Source organism: Phaethon aethereus (assembly GCF_964289735.1).
Source record: "Phaethon aethereus genome assembly, chromosome: 1".
NCBI classification, from domain to species: domain Eukaryota; kingdom Metazoa; phylum Chordata; class Aves; order Phaethontiformes; family Phaethontidae; genus Phaethon; species Phaethon aethereus.
Window position 1 is genome coordinate 160094787 of NC_138575.1, and position 19630 is coordinate 160114416.

Sequence of the window (19630 nt, forward strand, 5' to 3'; positions counted from 1 at the left end):
CTTCTCCTCCTCTTTTGCTTTTAATCGTTCGTTTTCATGTCCAGAGTTTTGTTAAGCAGAGATAAAATTCTATTTTAATGTAGCAAATGTTATAACTAAGATATTTCCATTTGTCCTAAATGCATACTCTTACACAGTTGCTAGTCTTTAAGGTAGCTGATATGTTCATGCTTCTACAATCCATCTGTTAGCAAAACCATCACTTTGACTAGAATTGCACACATTTTATCATAGATTAAGACAGCAGATGGCTCTCTTGAGTTTTCTTTGCAAAACCTCAAGCTGTAAACAACTGCTCTGCATTTCTGAGATGCAAGTAGAAGACTATTGTTTTTGATCTCTGGAGTAAGAAACACGTTTTCTCCTGTCTATAGGCATACTGCCCATTTTCACCTTCATTCTTCCGTTTCTTTACCATCACCCCGAGCATCATATCATTGAGAAATGTTGGTGTGTTTTGGCAATGGCCCAGTATTTGAAGGAAATTACAGAAAAGGAACAATGGTAGTAGATAGTATATAGTGGAGAGATAAAGAGGTCCTTCCAGCAAAAGGAAAAGTGGAACCTACATCCTTACGGAGAGAATTTCTCATGCAAAAGTTAGGGCTGTATATATTCCACTCCTAAATTCCTACGGAAATTAAAGATAGTGGAGGGTTGGCCTTTATTCCACTCCGCTCCCTCTCATTCATTCCTTTGTTTGGAGCCAGGTCGAGCAGGAGACTTTGGGCTGTCTCCTGTCACCTCCGCGGCGCTGGCAGAGGGTGCCCCGGGGCCACCAGCGCGGCTGTCCATGGTGCTGAAGGGAGAGACCTCCCGGGGCAGGGGGAACGGGACGGCGTCCCCCTGGGGCGGCATTTGGAGGAGCGCTTCTGTCCTAAGGAGACTTAAGGAAGGCAACATCGTGACTTGTCCCCTGTTGGGAAGTATGGAAGAGGGAAGCAGTACGCAAAACTACTACAGTGAAAATTAAATTAAAAAATAACAAAAACAAACAAACAAAAAACAACCCAGCACAAACAAACAAACAAACAAAACCCCAAACAAAACCCTCTCTGTCTAATTGCATTAGTTAAGGTAATTGTAACCGTTGTAAGGAAATTGCTACTCTGTAAAGATTGCCAGACGGAAAACTCAATGTAAGTGTTTCAGCTGAATCTCTTTAAAGACACTTTTAAATAGAATTAAAATATACTATCCAGATCCGATCGTGCATGTTCTGCTCCTAGTTGATCTAGTTATTAATACAAAATCCCTATATAACAGAGTTCCCACCGTACACTTTTGCCTTCTGTATAAAAATAGCCCTTTGTAGATTAAAGGATTTAAGGAAATAATGGACAATACCAGAGATGCTGAAGCCTCTGCTGAAACAAGAACCTACTCTTACCTATCAGGTTCTGTATTGCAGAACAGTGAATTATTCTGGATGGACTTTTACACTTCAACGCCTGTTTTTGTAAAGAACCATCTAATAAGAAATTCGAATATTCTGAAAAGAGTATAAAAATTAGATACTTATTGCATGATATTTCCCTGTGAGAGCATTTGTTCTTCCTTATAGGATAACTCTGCAATTTTTTTCTGAATAGCAGCTGGCTTCCTTTTTCTACTTTCCTCTGGTTAGTTACAACTTCAGAAAGTTTCACTATTGGACAGGCAGAAAGCAAATACAAAAAACATTCATCCCTTATTTGAAAAGGGAAAAGACCCAACAGGAAAAGATGAAAGGAAAGAAATTAGATGTATTTTACATGGTGTTTACTATCTGCAGTGTATTGTGGACTCCTCGGGGCAGAGACTCCTTAGGCATTCTGTGTCTAACGAGCTTGGCTGGTTAGCACTTGGCTCAAGTGCTACAAGATGCAGAGTATGGAAAAAAAAAATTAAGAAATAATTTTACATGGCGCCGAAGATCAATAAACCTACCTACTGCGGCTGTTTGTGGGTGCCCTATGGAATTCCTTCGGTATTTCTGAAACCTCAGAAATCAGTTCATGTTCCGAGTTAAAAGTCTGCTGATGCTGTAACCTTTTCTCCCGAAGAGCGCGTGTTGGTTTGGGTGGAAGGCCTCCTCAGCCTCGTAGGTGTGTTTCTTCCTCATGGCTCTAAATCCTTCACACGCAGCAGAACCCCCGTCTGCCGTCGGACTACACCCCCCGCCCCAGCCCTGTCCGTTCCCGGGTTGCGGGACGAGGAGGGGCAGCGGGGTGCCCCTGCGGGCAGAGGGGCTTGCCGCAGGGCGGGGTGCCGCTGGTCGGACGGCGGTTCCCCTCCCCACCCCGCCTTTCCTCGGTCCCCACAGCTTCCCCGGCCTGGAGACGGGGACGGGTACCGGTGTCACCGCTGGGTGCGGCGTGAGAGGCGGCCCGTGGGCAGGGCGGCGGGAAGCCGGTGCGAGGGAGCTGGCGGGAGGGTGCGTGCGAGGGTGTCCCGGTGTGCCGGGGTGGGGGGGCGGAGGACGGGGAGGCCCGTGCGCCCCCCGCGGGGAGGGGGCCCCGCACGAAGCCATCCGGAGAGCTGAGGGGGAGCGGAGGCAGCTGGCGGTGGATCCGCTGGTTCCCACCAGAAAAACCGCATTAGCAACACCCCTTCCCCCCGCCCATCGCCCCCTTTCCTTCATTCTCCTGCCGTTGCCCGGTCCCTCCTCCACCCCCTGCACCCTCGCCGCCCCTCGCCTTGGGGAGGACAAAAAAAGCTCCAGCGGTGCGTGCTTGTGTGCCTGTGTGCGTGTGTGAGCGTCTGTGTGTGTAGGGGAGGCTGGAGCGGGGTGGGACTGAAGAGCCGTGATTACAGCTCTCCCCGGAGAAGGAGATTGCTCTCTCCAGATGCTGATTTCTGAAGCACTTGGCAATCATCTGGCGGGAGCCTGGAAGCGGCGGCGGTAGCCGCCGGCGATGGCAGCGGCGGGCGAGCGGGCGGCGGCGGCGCGGGGCTGAGGGGCAGCCCCGGGAGGGGACACGCTGCCGGCCGGACCCGACCCGGGGCGATCCGACAGAGCGCGGCTCTGCCCCAAGTCCCTCTCGCTCCGCTCCGCGCCGCTCCGCGTCGCCAGCCCGCCCGCAGACACCCGCCGCCCGAGCAGGTGCCCCTGCGCCGGGGCGCGGCGGGAGGTGCGGCGGCGGGGGCACACATGCGGTGACCCGCGGCGGCGGCGGCAGCTCCCGCGGGCCGGAGGGAGGGGGGTTGCCCCGCTGCAGCCGCGCCTCGGGCCGGAGGAGGCTCCCGCTCACCCGCGCCCCCGGGGATGGGTCCCCGCCGGGGCTGAGCGCCCCGCCGCCGCCCTCCCCCCTGCCTGTCGAGGCGCCGGCCGGCGTGGGCGAGCCGGCGAGCAGCCATGGCAGCGGCCATCGCCAGCGGCTTGATCCGCCAGAAGCGGCAGGCGAGGGAGCAGCACTGGGACCGGCCCTCGGCCAGCAGGAGGCGGAACAGCCCCAGCAAGAACCGCGGGCTCTGCAATGGCAACCTGGTGGACATTTTCTCCAAGGTCCGCATCTTCGGGCTCAAGAAGCGGCGGTTGCGGCGCCAAGGTGCGTCCCTGTGGCCGGGCCCGCCCGGGGGGGTTGCCGGGGGGGCGGGCGGGAGCGGGCAACCTGTGGCGAGAAACTTCCCCGGCCGGGCGGCGCCGCGGCGGGAGGCGCCAACCGCCGTCTCCGCTCCGCTCGGCGGGCGGCTCCCGGCTCCCGGCTCCCTGTCAGCGGGCCAGGGGCCCCGCCAACCCTCGGGCGAGACGCCCGCCTTGCCGCCCGGCTGCCTGCCCTGGCAGCTGCCTGCCTGCCTGCCCGAACGGCCGCGGCCGGAGGGCCCAGGCCGCCCGAGGGCTCAGGTGTCGGCCACGGCAGGTGGGCTCGGGGGCAAGAAGCCCCTCGTGGGGAGGTGGCCAACGTGGCGTGAGCTCTGCTTGTCGCGCCGCGTGACCCCTTCTCGCCTGTGTTTTTCCTTAAATGACAAAGAGCGCACAGGGCGGAAGGCGCTTTGTAAGCGCCCGGTGTCTGGGAACCGTCGCTGAGCAGTCCCTTCCTTCAGCTGCCCGCTTGGCTTCGGTAGGCGCAGGGGCCCGGCTCCCCGCTGCCCGGCCACTTCCCCGTTACCAAAGTGAGAGAGACGGCACCGCCGGCAGCTGCGGGGAGCGGCTCTGCACCCCGGCGGGTGCCCGGCTGCGGGCCGCTCCGCCCGCTGCCCATCCCGGGCCAGGGCCGCTTCGCTCCGACCAGCAAGTTTTGCAGGCAGTTCTTTTGGGTAGATGGCCAGCAGTCAACCGAGACGACCTAAAGCTAGTACCGTGGTGATTGCATTTTATCAGAGCTTTGTATTAGAACCCTAGAAATAAAAGGAGTTAGATGATATTGCAACGACTTCTCTATTTTGTTTTATTTTCCTGGTATTCTAGTCAATATTCAACAGCGTTCAGAAACGATGGTGACTTGTTTTGTGCGTGTCCCCAGGAAACTAGTAGTTTTAGAGCAAAAGGATCGTATTATGAAGAGTGAAAATCACTCGAAACGTGGCTAATACCTGCCAGTCAATGGTAAAGTACAAGCCACCCTCTGTCACATTAGGGAATGCCACCATGTGTTGCAGTTTGGTCTCTATACTACAGCTCCTCCTTAGGTTGGGTCAGAAGATAATTTTAAGAAGCATAGTCCATGACCTGTCCTGATTGATTCCCCTGCTTTTTTTTTCCTCCGTATTTCATGCTTGAAATAGCATAAATTGCCACAATCCATGCAATTTTATTTTCACATGGCTTTATTACTACAAGGATTATAACTCCTAATGCAAGCTAAATCTTGCCATTTTTAGTTAGTACAGTGATACAGGGAAGATGAGCAAGAACATGCCAGTGGCAAAATCTATGGTGGCTTATTTTTAGACAGTCTGCATGTGTGCTTAAAAAGAAGACTGGAGTACTTGGTTTATGATGGTGGACTTACATATGTGATACTTGTCCATGCAAACTAGCTTGGGGGGATTTGCTAACTGAGCACTTGTTCTCAACCACCTATGCAGTCTTATTTTGGGGGAACACTGTGTATTTGACTATATTATGGTTTGAGGAGGAGATGACTCTCACAGCAACGAGATGCCAAACATTTTCTTAGGTAGGAAGGGGCTTTAAAGAGACTTCTGAACTCATCCTTTTTCATTTATTCATTTTTCATAAGGTACTTTGTGACATTCTTGGGTAAGAGAACTGGATTAGAATATAACCCAGCTCTTAATCCATACCAGAGGTACGGATGATTTCAGTAAAATTAATCAGAACAAGGGCTATTCACTAGTAAAGTCTGTAGCGTCAGACCCCCGAGTTTATTTTCTGTATGAATCCTTCAAAAGGAGACATGGCAATATTTATCCATTGATTTATGTTTAAGGTCTCAGAATTACTGCTCATCCATAAGAAATTCTGCTGAAAAAAATATTATCGTGCCTTCTACTGTGTATGTTCATGATGCATAAGGTGAAACATGGAGTACCTGTGGATTCAAAGTTGCATGCTAGGTAGAAGGGAAACTGAAGAAAAAATCAGGCAGAAGTTGTTACTTAAACATCTTATGCAGAATAATTTAGAATGAACAAACATTTGGAAAAAAACATATTTTATAAGGTTGATTGCTTTAAAAGTACCTTATATGAGTTACAAAATGAACATGTATGAAAGTCTCTTGAACACTGAATTCTTCACTGAAAGCATACTGTCAAACCCATTAAAATAAGTGTCTGCCAAGCAAAATAGGATTAATTTCCAAATGTCTGTTGTCAGAAAGGTGCTATGGGGTTTTGGCAAATAAACCTTGTGTAAATGATATACAGAGTGTCATGAGAGCATTGTGAAAAAAGAGCTAATTTAGATGTGACAAAACATCCGTAGCATTATTGTACAAATCAGTGGAAGAGTAGAAGTATATGTAAAGTGTTTTGTTAGGTAGAGCAGTAAAAGCTAGACTGTATTTCTCATCGAATAAAAAAGTGTTTGGTTTGTACTTACATATGAAAAATAAGTGTTTTCCCATCTTTGAAACAGTCAAGCAGCAAAAAATAGTGATGCTCCCTTTTAAATTAAAAATATATATTTATTCTTGTACATACATGTATATGTGAAATAGGTATACACAACACATGCACACTTACCAACATGTTAGCAAAGTTGTGAAAATATTCTTTAAACTCTTCTTTAAAAATGCCCATTAGTACTGTTCTTGTTCAGTGGGATTTATTTGTGAACAAATGAAGTTATTACGAATACATAACATGCTAAAATGGTATGTACCCGAAATTGCAAAGAATTTTTTTCTGTCATTGTAACTAATTTTCTGTTCATGGTCCTTCCTTCAGGGGCATACTAAAATATCAACAGAAATGTGTTTTAGAAGACGAACATTTGGGAAGGGTAGCATTAAAGATACATACAGGAGCTTACTCAGGGTAAAGGGTGATATTTGTATTTGCTTATATATTGGCTCTAATGATAAACACAACAATAGTTTTAAAAAGCTTTTCTAAAACTTCGATTAATGAATTAAACTGGCAAAGTGATTTCTGTTGGAGACTTGTCTGATAATCAAGGTTGCATCAATGGATGAAACCATTTTCATTTGCCAGACAGCTTTGAGCCAGATTGTTTACTATTATGATATTTCAAATTTATTTCATCTTTATTTTATTCTACCTGTCATCTGATGAAGAAATTGCTGTCATTAATTTCTGGATAGCCACGAAGCCAAGATCTTGCCTGACACTGATGCCAGACATCAATCCATTATGAATCATCCTCTCCTGGATTAGAGGTTGTTCAGTTATAAGGGTTTAATTTATGTTAATATAATCACAAATGGGAGAACTGACAGACAAGATTTTGAGTCTTCATGTGAAATAACCTTATATAACCTGGGGCTACCCAATAAAAAGAAGAAAAATAAATGTCAGTTCTTCACCTCATGCAACTACAGTGCACGGAGATTAAAAACGTATGCTTGTCACTAGTGCAAATTCAAACTTCTTAGCCTGTGTTTTCATCTACATATCCAGCTTTTTGCTAATCTGAAAAATTGTCATTTGGTTAATTAGGTCCCTTGAGAGTATTCTACTGGAAAATACTCAACATTTAAATGTATAAAAAAACAAGTGTGATGTTTACTGTTTCTGTGTGCTAATACCACATTAAGACTTCTAAATTTATACATAGAGTGTACGAATTTTGGAATTACTTGGCCTCTGATTTTGTACATTAATATTTATGAGAAAGAGACACCTAGGGAATACGTTCAAAAAATGCACTGATTATATTTTATTGCATCTACAGAGGTAATTTTATCCTCTAAAGAAAGCATTTTTTGACAATTCCTCAGTATATCAGCTAATGTTCTGCGGCAAACGTGGGAGTGGCCCATAATCTCAGATGTAAGAAAATTCCCCATATACATAGTGCCTTAAGTAGTTTTTAGTTCTCCTACTTGTGGAACGATGTAAGTGGAACTCAAGTGGAGATCTGTGCACAGAGGTGTACGTGCCTCATTTCCTGAAGCTTAAGAAATCTCTTCGAATCCCAATCAGTTACCTCCAGCCTCGGATGATCTGGCTTGCTCAAAGTTTCAGTGGACCAAAACCTGTAGCTGCACTTTCCTATGTGATTGTCCTCAGCATTAATTCTTCCTGACAGTTCACTAAAGCCCACAGCTACTGCATTTTCTGAATGCAAGACCATCTTCACTGCCTATTCTTCACTATTGTTCTTCAAATGAAATTGATTAACCCACAACCCTTTGGGAATTGTAAACCTAGCCTTAACAGGATATATAAAAAATGTTTAATTAAAAAAACGAATCCTTCATTGCTGCTAATCTATTCAAAGGACTTCATGATCATCACAAATTGAAAATGTGTAAATATACTGTTTCTCTTGTGAAATACTCCAAGCATATTTTAATTTTTTTTTAAATATGCAGTTTACTAGACTCTGTGTCAAGTTTTCTTCCCCATGCATTTAGTATTTCATACAGACCCTGTACTTGCTAAGGGAGGCTTGAAAAAGAAATGTAGTAATGGCTGGACTGTAAGTCTCTTAGTCTGAACTGGTCTTGATGGCTCTACAAGTGATGAATGAAATGTTTTGGAGAGGAAATGGGGAAAAAGAACTTTAAAGTGGTAACATAATTTTAGGGACTATTGATTTTTAGAAATATCTCATACATGGGTGACAGAATAGTGGGCATTTAACGTACATGTAGTGCTGTACCAGTGTTATTTCAGAATATCTCCTGTTTTAATGTAAAGCAATTAGAAAAACTTAATTACACCCATTGTATTTCGTAAAATATTGTGCTAACAGTAGAAATTAGGTAACTTCAGAGAGCAGTGTTTTAACTTACGTTTTCTAAATATTCTAAGTTTGGTACTTAGTTGCAAGTTAAGATTTCTCTGAAATTTCTCAAAGGCTTCACAGCTGTTTTGGCTTGAACCCCTTGCTTGTTTTGTCTATAAAGTCCTGTGTCATTTGGGGTTTTTTTGTCAATTCTTTCTTCCTGATAAGCATTGGTTTATTTACCTCAGGAATTTTGCATATCTGGAGGATATGTGAAATTGGAGGAATGCTTTTCCTATATACAAACATTCCTTTTCACTATCTTCACTTGGTAATTGGTGATTTAACTCTCCATTAGCAAATGAACTCTTCAATCTTGAGTGATCTTGCTGGATCTCCAGAATTCAGGCTGTTTCTGTCCACCTGTAGTCATCTTCTTTTGTAAGGTATATCAGTTATTTTATCTATTAAACATATTGTAGAACTAAATTGTCTGGTTAATAGAGATATTAAGGGAGATCACAGTATAGATGGTTTCTGATTGATGGTGATGTAGCAATAGAAATTTTATAGGTGAGGTCAGGTTTCTACTCTGTATTTAAAGACAGAATGTAAGACATCTGTTCGATGTCATTTTTTCAGGGTATTTCAGTCTGTTAGTTTGAATTAAACTGAGTGCTTAAAAATAATTTTGAATAATGAATTTTCAAGTCAGTAGCTTATTGTGGTGGGTTGACCTTGGCTGGATGCCACCAAGCTGCTCTATCAGTCCCATCCTTAGCAGAACAGGGGGGAGAAATTAGGATGGAAAAAACCCCAGACCACCAAACACGTGGGTCGAGATAAAGACAGTTTAATAAGCAGAAAGCAAAGGCCCCACGTGGAACCAAAAGAAAACAAAAGATTTACTCTCTACTTCCCATCAGTAGGCGATGTCCAGCCACTTCCCAGGAAGCAGGGCTTTGGAACGCGTAGTGGTGGCTCTGGAAGACAAATGTTGGAAAAACGAATCCCCCCCTCCTGCCTCCTTTCTCTTGGCTTTTATTGCTGAGCTGACAACACATGGTATGGAATGTCCCTTTGGCCTGTTTGGGTCAGCTGTCCTGGCTGTGTCCCCTCCCAAGGTCTTGCCCACCCCCAGCCTACTGGTGAGGGGGGTATGTTGGAGAGACAGCCTCGATGCTGTGCCAGCACTGCTCAGCTACGGCCAAAACACTGGTGTGTGATCAACACCTTTCTAGCTACCACTACACAGCACAGCACGGTGAGGGCGGCTATGGGGTAACTCCATCTCAGCCAGACCCAATACACTTATAGACAGCAGTAATTAATTTTAGTAATTCATTTAGTGTAGAGCTAACACCCAAAAAGTTTTTTACAGAAAATCTTGCTGTTAAATCTTCTGATTTAGACTCCAAGCATAATTTAGAAATTTGAAGATACACAACTGTGGATACCCATTTTTTGTAAGAAGTAAACAGGCCTATCTTGCTTTGTCCTGTGTAAGCTCTTTTCTACCTTGGGCAAGTATTAGACTTAATGATAGACAGGAAGATATGGCCCAATGGCATGTACTCTTACTGTGCCATCAGCTTTTTCTGAAACCCTTTGAAATGGGAAATTTTTTTTCTCTCAAGAGTTATTAGCGCTAATTCAGATCTTATGCTCCATCATATACTGAGTGGTGTGAAAATAGAAAGAATATATGATACTACATTCCATGGTAGAAGAGGATGAGAAAGTTAGTAAAGTTTTGATTTTATTATGATCTAAATCAGCAACCTGCTTTCATTGCATTGTAGACCATAACATTCCTGTACATTAAGTGTTTAGTTTTTCATTTCAATTATATAAATCAGATAACCTGATGAAATCAAATTTAGATCTTCCAATATATTTTCCTATGGGACTGAAAATGAGGGAACATACCCTTTCCTGGTGCCAAGAAAGAAACTAGCTGCTTTTGGTGCCAGGATTTAGGGATATATAATTGGATCAAGTTAGACACGAGTGGGAGTCGAGTCCAGGACTCTCAAGTTCTGATTCTGTGTTACAAATTAGATGATTTTAGCATATACTGAAATAGGTGACATCACATAAATTTACATATCTGTAAATAAATAAATAAAGAAGGTGGATAATTTTGGTATTTAAACAGAAAGCTAATATAAGATTGAAAGAAGTAAATAGTAAAAGGTTGATATAAAATTTAAATAGATGGACCATGTTTAAAAAAAATACGGGACCCTTGTTCACTCAAGGTTTTCAGGATCCCAGGTTGTTTTGGTTGCCATTTTGTAAAATGCTGAGTACAAGCTAATAAACATGATACTGGTAGTTTCAGTAACATTTTCATAAATGGAGAGAGAGAAAGTTGACTGAAATTGGAATGTGAAGTATATCCTTCCTCTAGGGTATAAAGTATAATCTCTAGGATGTAACTAAGTTGAACAATTTAATTAAATCTGTGGTCTTGATTCAAATCCCTTGCCCAGGTGTAGAACTTTTGAAAGGCATTGGAGTTATTGTGCTACAAAACTGCTGTAAATTGAACCAAGATTGGTCTGCTGATTGGCACTAATCAGCATAAATAAATGATGGAACTCAGCCTTTGTTTAAAATATTAAATTAAGCATTTTATTTCATGTAAGAATAATTATCTGTTATGAAACACAAGCACACAGTCTTTTTCTCTCTGTAGAAGTTAATTTAAAAAAAAAGGGCAAAAGAAAAAGTCCTTCTTAATTAACTATAATTTCCATTGCAAAGCCTGCCCTTTCTGCTTTATTGTGCATACTCCAAGATGTATCCAATACACTAAGTGTAGCTGCAGCATTCCTGCTTTGGTACTGTAAAGCCTGGCTCCAAAAGACACCTAGTTTTGGTTGCTAGACTATTGCCAGTGTTTTTTGAAAAAACACAAATGAGAGAAAGAAGTAATGATTTTTTAAATGAGGCTCCACTTTTTAATGGTTCATTGTACAAGTAAACCTGAGTGAAATTTCATGTCCCAGTGAAAAGGGACTTTCTAAGTCCCAGGGCATTTTTGTTACTGAATTTCAAAATCACTCAGCAAACAACAGTTGTGTCAGGTTTAGGCAAAGGTCAGCAGGTTTCTTTGCAGTGGAGATTCTTGTGGAACTGTGAGGTGAGAGCTGGTACCAGGGTCTCCCTTGATGCAGTCATGCATTATAGGTATTTCTGGCTTGGTTTTGAGGAGAATTTGCACTCCCTGAGTATCATAGACAGAACCGCTTCCTTCCTTACTATATAACGAGCAATGGTTTTTTTTTTAACTGAAATTACTATGCTTTTATTGTATTATAGTATTTTCTGTAGTATGAAAGAAGGATGTCTTTGAAAGGCAACTATTTACTTCAGACTTCTGTAACCATAAGTACTAAACTTAAAGTTTATATATACCTACTTATATGAAAACGTTACATATCTGTAATGCTGAGATTACGTTAGTGCTCTTCTTTAAAAAGTATATTCTATGATGAAACAGTGAGTACTTCACCAACAAGAAGTCTATTTCAGTCTGATACTTATATTTTCTTTCCAAATCTGTAACAGCAGACTTAATTTTTGTGATTAGAACAATGTGTGTGAAGTTCATTGGTAATGCTTAATGAACAGTTCTGTTTTTTAGAGTATAAATAACATAATATTTATGTTTTTATTTATTTTGATATGAACCCATGATGGTTTCTATTTCATTTTGTTTTAAGAAGAATCTTACAACAAATTGGTATGTTCATAAATACGACGAAGTAACGTTTTACTCCTGTTGTTCTCCCTTGCAACCTAAACTCCGTATTTCACGGATTACAGTTCATAACTGTTCCAAAATCTTGCAACATTTACTGAGTGTTCAGTTGTTCGCACATTTACTGCTTTTTGCGTTGTGAATATCCTATCTTAAACAGATGCTCCTCTCATTTTCATCTACGCAGTTTGTGCATAACTGAGGCTTGAATTCCTCTACCTTAATTAGTTGTTTGTATCTCATCATATGAAATTCTGATGAGTTGAAAAATTTACCACTGTAATCTGTATACGAGTGACTATGAAATAATGAACTCTTAAACTTCATTGCTCTATTTTCTTCTTTCACTTTTCTTGCTCTGTAGACAGAACAGTTCCTTCTTTGTAATCAGAACAAATACACATGAAATGTGTAATATTTTGTTCCCAACAGCATTTTAAACTGTGTTATTTAAGCCAACAAAAATAAGATTCCATCAACTATGGAATATCCTTCTACAACAGTAGAAAGAAACTTGCACGGCAGGAAGGGCTTTGCTACTGCCGTTTGGATTTTAGCAAGGCTCCCCTTGTGTCCACTGCAAGTCTTGTCTTATCAGAGCTTTGGTCAGACTTGTACCTGGAGGTGTACTTACAGCATCAGTTATGAAGATTACCCACGCTATCCCTCAAGCAAGTAGAGGTATGATTACAGGATGGAGACCTAAGTATGGTTGTCTACCCCTTTTCTTGTGTAGGGACACAAAAAATTAATAATGGTTTCCTCCTGCTGTTAGTTCCTTTTCGTTATCTTATCAACTATCTTGGATCATGACTGTGCCAAGAAGTAGGACTGATTATAAAATAACACAGGATACTTCAGATTTTTTTAATAGAAAACTATTCCTGGGGTTGAAAAGTTGAGAGAGATTGATCCCTGCTGATGCAGGTAGTCTGAAGAACCACAAACCTTTGTTGTTTCTAACAAATATTATTGAACTTAGCTTGTGTATGTCTTAAGGATTTGAAAATATATATGTTCCTCCTAAGGAACTCATTAGAAAATTATTAAGAGTGAACAATATACTTCATCATCATCATCAGTTATCACTACCAAGCAAGTTATTTTTTCATCTGAATAGCTTTATTTGGGTAATCAAACTCCAAACATAGTCTGGTGCAGATATTTTTTATACCCTTTTTATAAACATTAAAAAATGAAGACTGTAGTCTTAAATTCCTTACTAGCATAGTTTTGGCTTGCTTAAAATAACAGTCTGGATTCTGAGAACCTCTTTTTACTTACCTTCCCCCTGCCCCAAAGAAGATGGTTTTGTGCAAGATTAGTTTATGGCTGAACTCTTCCAGGTATTGGATTGGTAAATCCCACTTCATTATTGCTACCAGTTATATTTTAGTTTTCTGACAAAGTAGAAATAACTGTCATTCCAGTTCCTGTGTCCATAGACTTTTGCTAAAGCATATGAGAGACCTGTTTCCACAGAGCCTCAGTAATCTTTTTTTGTGGCAATATTTAAGGAAAAAAGAGATAAAACTGTTTGAATTCCAGCTCTAAAGATCGGATTCTCCAAATTTGCAATTTGTGTACTAGTAAGAAATTTAACATTTTAGCCCTTTTGTAGATGTAAATTTATTCATTAAATTCTGTTGTCTAGGTAGCTTACATGTGCTAAACAACTGCGAGGTTGTGATGTTACTACCCTAAAAACAGATCTTTTGATGTAATGCACGTGATTCTGGAATCTTTGTGAAATTAATGTGTAATGCTCTATATAAAAAGTATTCTGTTGTAAGACCTATGCATGTAAATAAATCAAAATGAATGGATGGCTTCGTTTAATATAAATTATGGCATTTAAAAAACCCTGAATGTTACTAGTAAGCAGCCATCTTTCTTTGGAAACAGTAAATATCACTGTAGAGATAAGATAATTGACTCCAAATCACAGGAAGAAGAAAAAACTAGGGCATTCACGTTAGCCATACTCTCTAGTTCTCCACTTACAGATAGGTATATCAGCACTCTCAGATGTTTTTTGTCTCAAAAGTGTGTTTGTTTAACAACAGAGAAACAAAGACTCATCCGTTAAAAGCTACTAAAATCAGTGTAGGTTAAGCCTGAATAATCTGGTTGTAGTTAAACTAAGGTATGGGTAGTCATCGTTGTTGTGATGGCAAAGTGGCTTGGATCAAGCCAATAGCCATCTTGGTGCTGCTTATCATATTCAGTACAATTCAATCAATCAATCAATCAATCAATCATCACCCTGTTTACCAGGGTTTGATGCTGCAAATGTAATCGTTGAAAGGAACTGGTGGCATAAGCAAACATTTCTGTTGAATTACTGTGGTAGCTTTCTAGGTCACTGGATGTCAGTGGGCAGGTCCTATTCAAAGTTCGTCATGGATAAACAGTCAAAAATTCAGGATCTGACTTACTAAAACTCTCCACTTGCAGAGCTCTCATAATAGCAGCTACAAAAACCCTAGTTTAAGCTGCCTGAGTGGCACAAGTATGAGGAACATAGTGAATCTTATCTTTAAAAATGTTTATGCTTAGAGTTTCTTAACTGTAATTTTGTCAGCTTGTTACCAGCTTCACACAGTATTGGTATTTTGGTTTTCACAGTTGGCATTTGTTTTAAATATAGGGAGGGATGTAAGGAAGATAAGCCTGTTTTCTACTCTTTGCTAACGAGTGTTTACGTAAAAGTAGTATAAGGGTGGAGTACAAGTAGTTAAGTGGGGAATGTATTGCTGGTAGATTGCCTGATGCCTTATTCCAAAAGCGTTCCCTGCAAATTTTGGCTAAACTTTAACAAAATTCAACCATGTTAAGGTGTGGAAAGGGCAAGTTTAATGCACCTGAGCAACCTGACCAGAGTTGTAGGTACTTCTAGATTAAATGGACTTGTAAAGACAATGTAATTTTTAATTTTTTAATTATTCCTGTCCTGATATTAGTATCCATCTAGGACATAATTGGTGTTGTTTGGAGCAGTATCTTTGAAGTTAGGCTTCTTATTTATATACGTAGCGTGATTAACTTCAGCTCCTAATTACAGTAGGTGAACCAGCCACATTTGTATCCTGAAGCAGCAAAAAGGTTTTGATTATTTTAAGGTATTTTTGTTGCTGTTAATTGTATCAAGGATGACACAGACTACTACAGACAAGACCTGACATAGAAACAGTCTTTAACTATTTGCTAATTATTTTTCTTCTATTTACTCTATTTATATGAGATGCAGCTAGTTTTTAATTGTGTAATAGTTTATATGTATAATGGTGTTAGTTCCAGTTGATTTCCAGATAGATGTGTGCTATTACACAGGAACAATTTGGGTATATGCTGTTTATTTTCCAGAGCAGTTCAGATGTGACACCAGAGGACTAATGGTGCAACTCTCATCCTGAGTCCAATAGATTGTGGCATACCGCATTCTTTTTTAGGGAAATGTCATAGCTGTGTAGGAGGTGAAAAAATGTTTCTTCACTTCTGCCATGGTATCAGCAATGTCTCACACAGTGGCTCTAATATGTTGACAGCTTAGTGAGTCCTGAATGGCTCTGTTTGGTTATCAGGTTGAATTTTTATCCCTGTGAAGGCTTTTTTTTTTTTTTTTTAAGTAACATGAAAATTACACAGTTTTACTGTCTACTGTCTACAACTATTGAAATACCAGTATTTTTTTTTTTCATCTTGTACCCCTTGTTGAGCTTTGAGAGAACTTTTTCATGATGAATTGGACATTGGTCTTTCTGCATAGTGCATGCAATTAGGCTTTCTACATTTTGAGTGTGTGGCTATTTATGTTTATTCTCTCTTTGTAGGGAGGCACTGGACCAGTGTTTTTTAAAGAATTGTGAGGCAGTTGATTACTGAGCTAATTCTGAATATCATTAGTTTGTCTATTTATTTACTGGTATCGAAGCTGCTATTTCAGGGGAAGATGAGAAGATTGTATAGATTTTCTTTATTGGCGTCATTCAGACTATATTTGGAGCAAGTTAGAAATTTTCCTCTTTGCATTCCCACAGGGAAAGGAGAAATACGAATTTCTACAGCTTTGAAAGCCCTTTGCCACTGTCTTTTCCTGTAAACTTCAGCAGAGATGCTTTTCAAAGGAAACAGGATTGTTTTCCAACCATACCAACGCGCAGTTGCTCAGTCCTGCCGTTCGGAGTCACAGGGATTTATGCTGCCATCCTTCTGCGTTGTGAATGTAAGGCTGAAGGAAGGCCAGCCATGAGGCTGTTGCTCAGTCACTACAGTAGGATCAACCAGCACTGGATCTCACCTCTTGCTCCAGTGGGAGCAGTGAAATAGATACCATAGTGCTCATATGCCCCTTGGATAACTATGTGTCTGCAGATTAAATTAGACAAAACAGTAGAAAGGAGGGAAGAAGTTGTTTTGACCATCCTAGCAATAGGATACAGCGATAGATACAGAACACAGGTAGATCAGTTATGGTATTAGTTGTTAAGTATGTGCGGTGGTGATGTTCCTTCCATGAGCACCTGGACTCTTGAGGAGAAGGATATGACTCTGTGATGTAGGAGAAGCCATAGTTTTCCTTGGCTGTGCTGTGACAAAGCTTAGACCACTGGAAGGCATGTTGCCTTAGGCCCATACCTTGAGACCACACAAAACCCAAAAACAGAGAAGTGGTTTGTGCTCTGCTTCATAAGCAGCTCCAAACAGAAGGACATAGCAGTGCATTGGAAACTGCTCTGGCTGCTTAAAACCTTCGGCTTGGAAATCAGAGTAGTAGTAATACCAACAACTTATTAAACAGAACACTGTTCAGAAAGTGACTGTACGGTCATCTGGGAAAAAAACCTGACATTTCGGTTTGCGGAGTTTTTCACTGCGAAGTGTACTGTATTTTTTGTTTTGTCAGAACAGCATTTCCAGTCAAAGCCTGTTTTGGCAGACACATCCTGACTGGGCAGTACTGTATAGCCATATTGGTAAGACACCTGATTACCGAGGAGAAAAAAAAACCCAAACAAATGAGCTATATATACTGTGTTCCATCTAAAAAAAACTATGGTAGATACACAAGACTTATACAGAAAGTACTGTAACATGAATTATTCAGGCTTTAACTTTTACTTTATTAGTTCTGTCATGCCTCTTATCTGCCATGATCCTGCAGTTTCATGTATTGAAACACAACCAAGGGGAATAACAGTTGGTTTGTGACAATCAACTACCTGACAGCAATTACATAATTTCGGCCAGTGGAGTGGAGCTTGCAGCAAAGTCAGACTTTGCTACGGGTGGAGAGACATTTAAAGCTGAACAATACAGAAATGCAGCAAAACAACTCTGGACTTCAGGTCTATCCCTGTATCCCCAGTGTATGTCACTGAGTTTATTTTTCTTACAGCTTTCTGCTACTAAAACAGACAGATAGTTGGAATTAGTTTCAGTTCTGTAAAGGGAAAATATAATATAGCCATTTGGTTCTGGGACTGCAAGTTTGGAACTGGCTGATGACAATAACCAAATTTTGTACAGAGTTTGGTAAACAAAATCAGAGACTTTGATTCCATTTCATTAATTTCTATATGTACAGAAGTTACATGTACCTTTCAAGACTGAGATTTTAATTTTAGCACATGAAGCTGCGGAACTTGGTCCTCATTCCGAGTTCACCACTGGAACTAGCAAGCAAGGCTACAGCACATTAGGAGTAGCCCTGGCAGTAGTAGCTACATGAACAGAAGTTTGATAAGGAAAAAGTTCATTTAGCGCCGTGCAAAAGCACATTTCTGTGCGTTAACCATTGATGATTCTGATGTCCCTCTGGCCTTGTTTACTTTTGTAGGTTTTAATGGTATAGCTTTGACTATGGAAACTTCAGAGCTGCCAACACTCGTGACTTTTATGACCCTGTTCTTTATACCTGCATCTGACCCCTTTCTACACTACTTCTGAAATAGGCCAGTGAGGAATGAACTGGTAAAAATTGCAGCATGGTCCATGCTGTTAATTTTGGTTTATTTTGCCTAAGCCATATAAAGTGAGGTTAGTGAAATCTTAGATAAGGTAAGATATATGACACTGCCTGAAATCCCCTAATCACCTGTAAGGGATTGCCATAATTTTTTTATTGCACCTTTCCATTTCCAGATGTTTTTTGTCTCTGATTTCTTCTTTCCAAACACACCTGACTGATAATGAAACGATACTGCATTTCACTCCTGATGGTCCTCAGTAGATGCATGAAGATCAGATATTGCGAGGGAGAGGAAGCTGAGAGCGGATGGATGGAGCCATGCAGGCTATGCAAGGTGTAGTGGGGGACAGTGAAACCTGTATGCTGCATTATGTATTTCCTGTAATTCATATATTTTAAAGGGAAGGATATGTTCTTTGTACTTAGGGGATTTGAGCGCAAAAAATAATATTTGTGAGAATATTGTATTTTTCTATTTGAGAAACCAGGATGACCTTAGTACTAATTTTATGAACTTTTAGAGAAACAAAGGTTATAACAAATGTATATTTCCAAATGTATATTTTTACTTAGTTCCCAGTTTTGAATGAAGAACGGGAATACTTTCTGCTGTAATTAAAGACAGAGGTAATTTTGTTTTCCCAAAGGATAAAACTACCTCAGCAAATACTTGTCTTTCTATACGTTGAAGTTGAATCAGAAAAATAACTACCTTTATGTTGACATTCACTTTGAATATAAGGAAAGATACCTATAGATTCATTAAGCTGCTATGGCCTATTAGAAATAAGCGCTGGAAGGTTTAATTTGAATGGAAGCTTTTAAAAAACAGTGATCAAACTATTATTTGTCTCATAAAGAATCAGATTTGACTTAAAATACAGCAAATCATTCTGTTGGTGGAAGTTTTACTGGATGCTTACTAAGATGAGTCATGTTTGGCATCCAGACAGATTTCAGTACATTGCATTGGTCTTCTAGCTTACATTGCTAGAGGAGTTGCACTATCAAATATAAGCAAACATGCCAAACCAGATATGGAGGCAAAGCAACAAATTAAGTTTACCATCAAGAGCTGTGTAGGTTAGAAAGTTCCAGTCATCATTATAAGGAAGCAGAGATAAGTATGGTACATGGTTTAGCAAAATGAGTTAAGAGTATGTTTTAACAAATTAAATAGCTAAATAAAGCTAAGGTTTCTTTTTAGCAGCTCTACTGAACATAAATTTTGTAAGGGTTTGTGCCACTTTGTCTTTTCACGAAATGACAAAGGAGTGATGACAGTGGTAAGTAGGCTTCACCTCTGCTGAAGAGGGGGAACGGTGCACACGTGTGTGTGTGTGCTAAATTTGATATTGTCTATTGCTGTTGTAGCAGTAGTGAAACTCTGCCCTAATGAGTAAGGGATTCTTTAGAAGAGCTGGGTAATTTATTTTGTGACTTGTTCAAGTGACCTTGCATTGTGCTATGTTCAGTTGCATTTGCTTTGTTCTTTATGCTTGTAACTATAATTGCATTTTAAAAAAAAAAAAAAAAAAAGTAAAGCACTTCTTTAGGACTGTATGTCATCATCAGGGGAAGGAGAAAA

General features: G+C 40.9%; 1 protein-coding gene across 3 annotated transcripts in view; it reads left to right on the forward strand.

Annotated features, from left to right (window-relative positions):
- Nucleotides 1-19630, forward strand: part of FGF14 (fibroblast growth factor 14) — a gene marked incomplete at both ends in the record, with an annotated part of 423837 nt that overhangs the window by 276432 nt on the left and 127775 nt on the right. Inside the window, one exon of one of the 3 annotated variants that reach the window (XM_082009368.1) lies at nt 3338-3530. The exons of the other annotated variants lie outside the window; for them this stretch is intronic. Coding sequence (XP_081865494.1) covers nt 3338-3530 — 193 coding nt within the window. Of the gene's footprint in view, nt 1-3337; nt 3531-19630 lie in introns of those variants that run through there. 3 annotated transcript variants of the gene reach the window in all.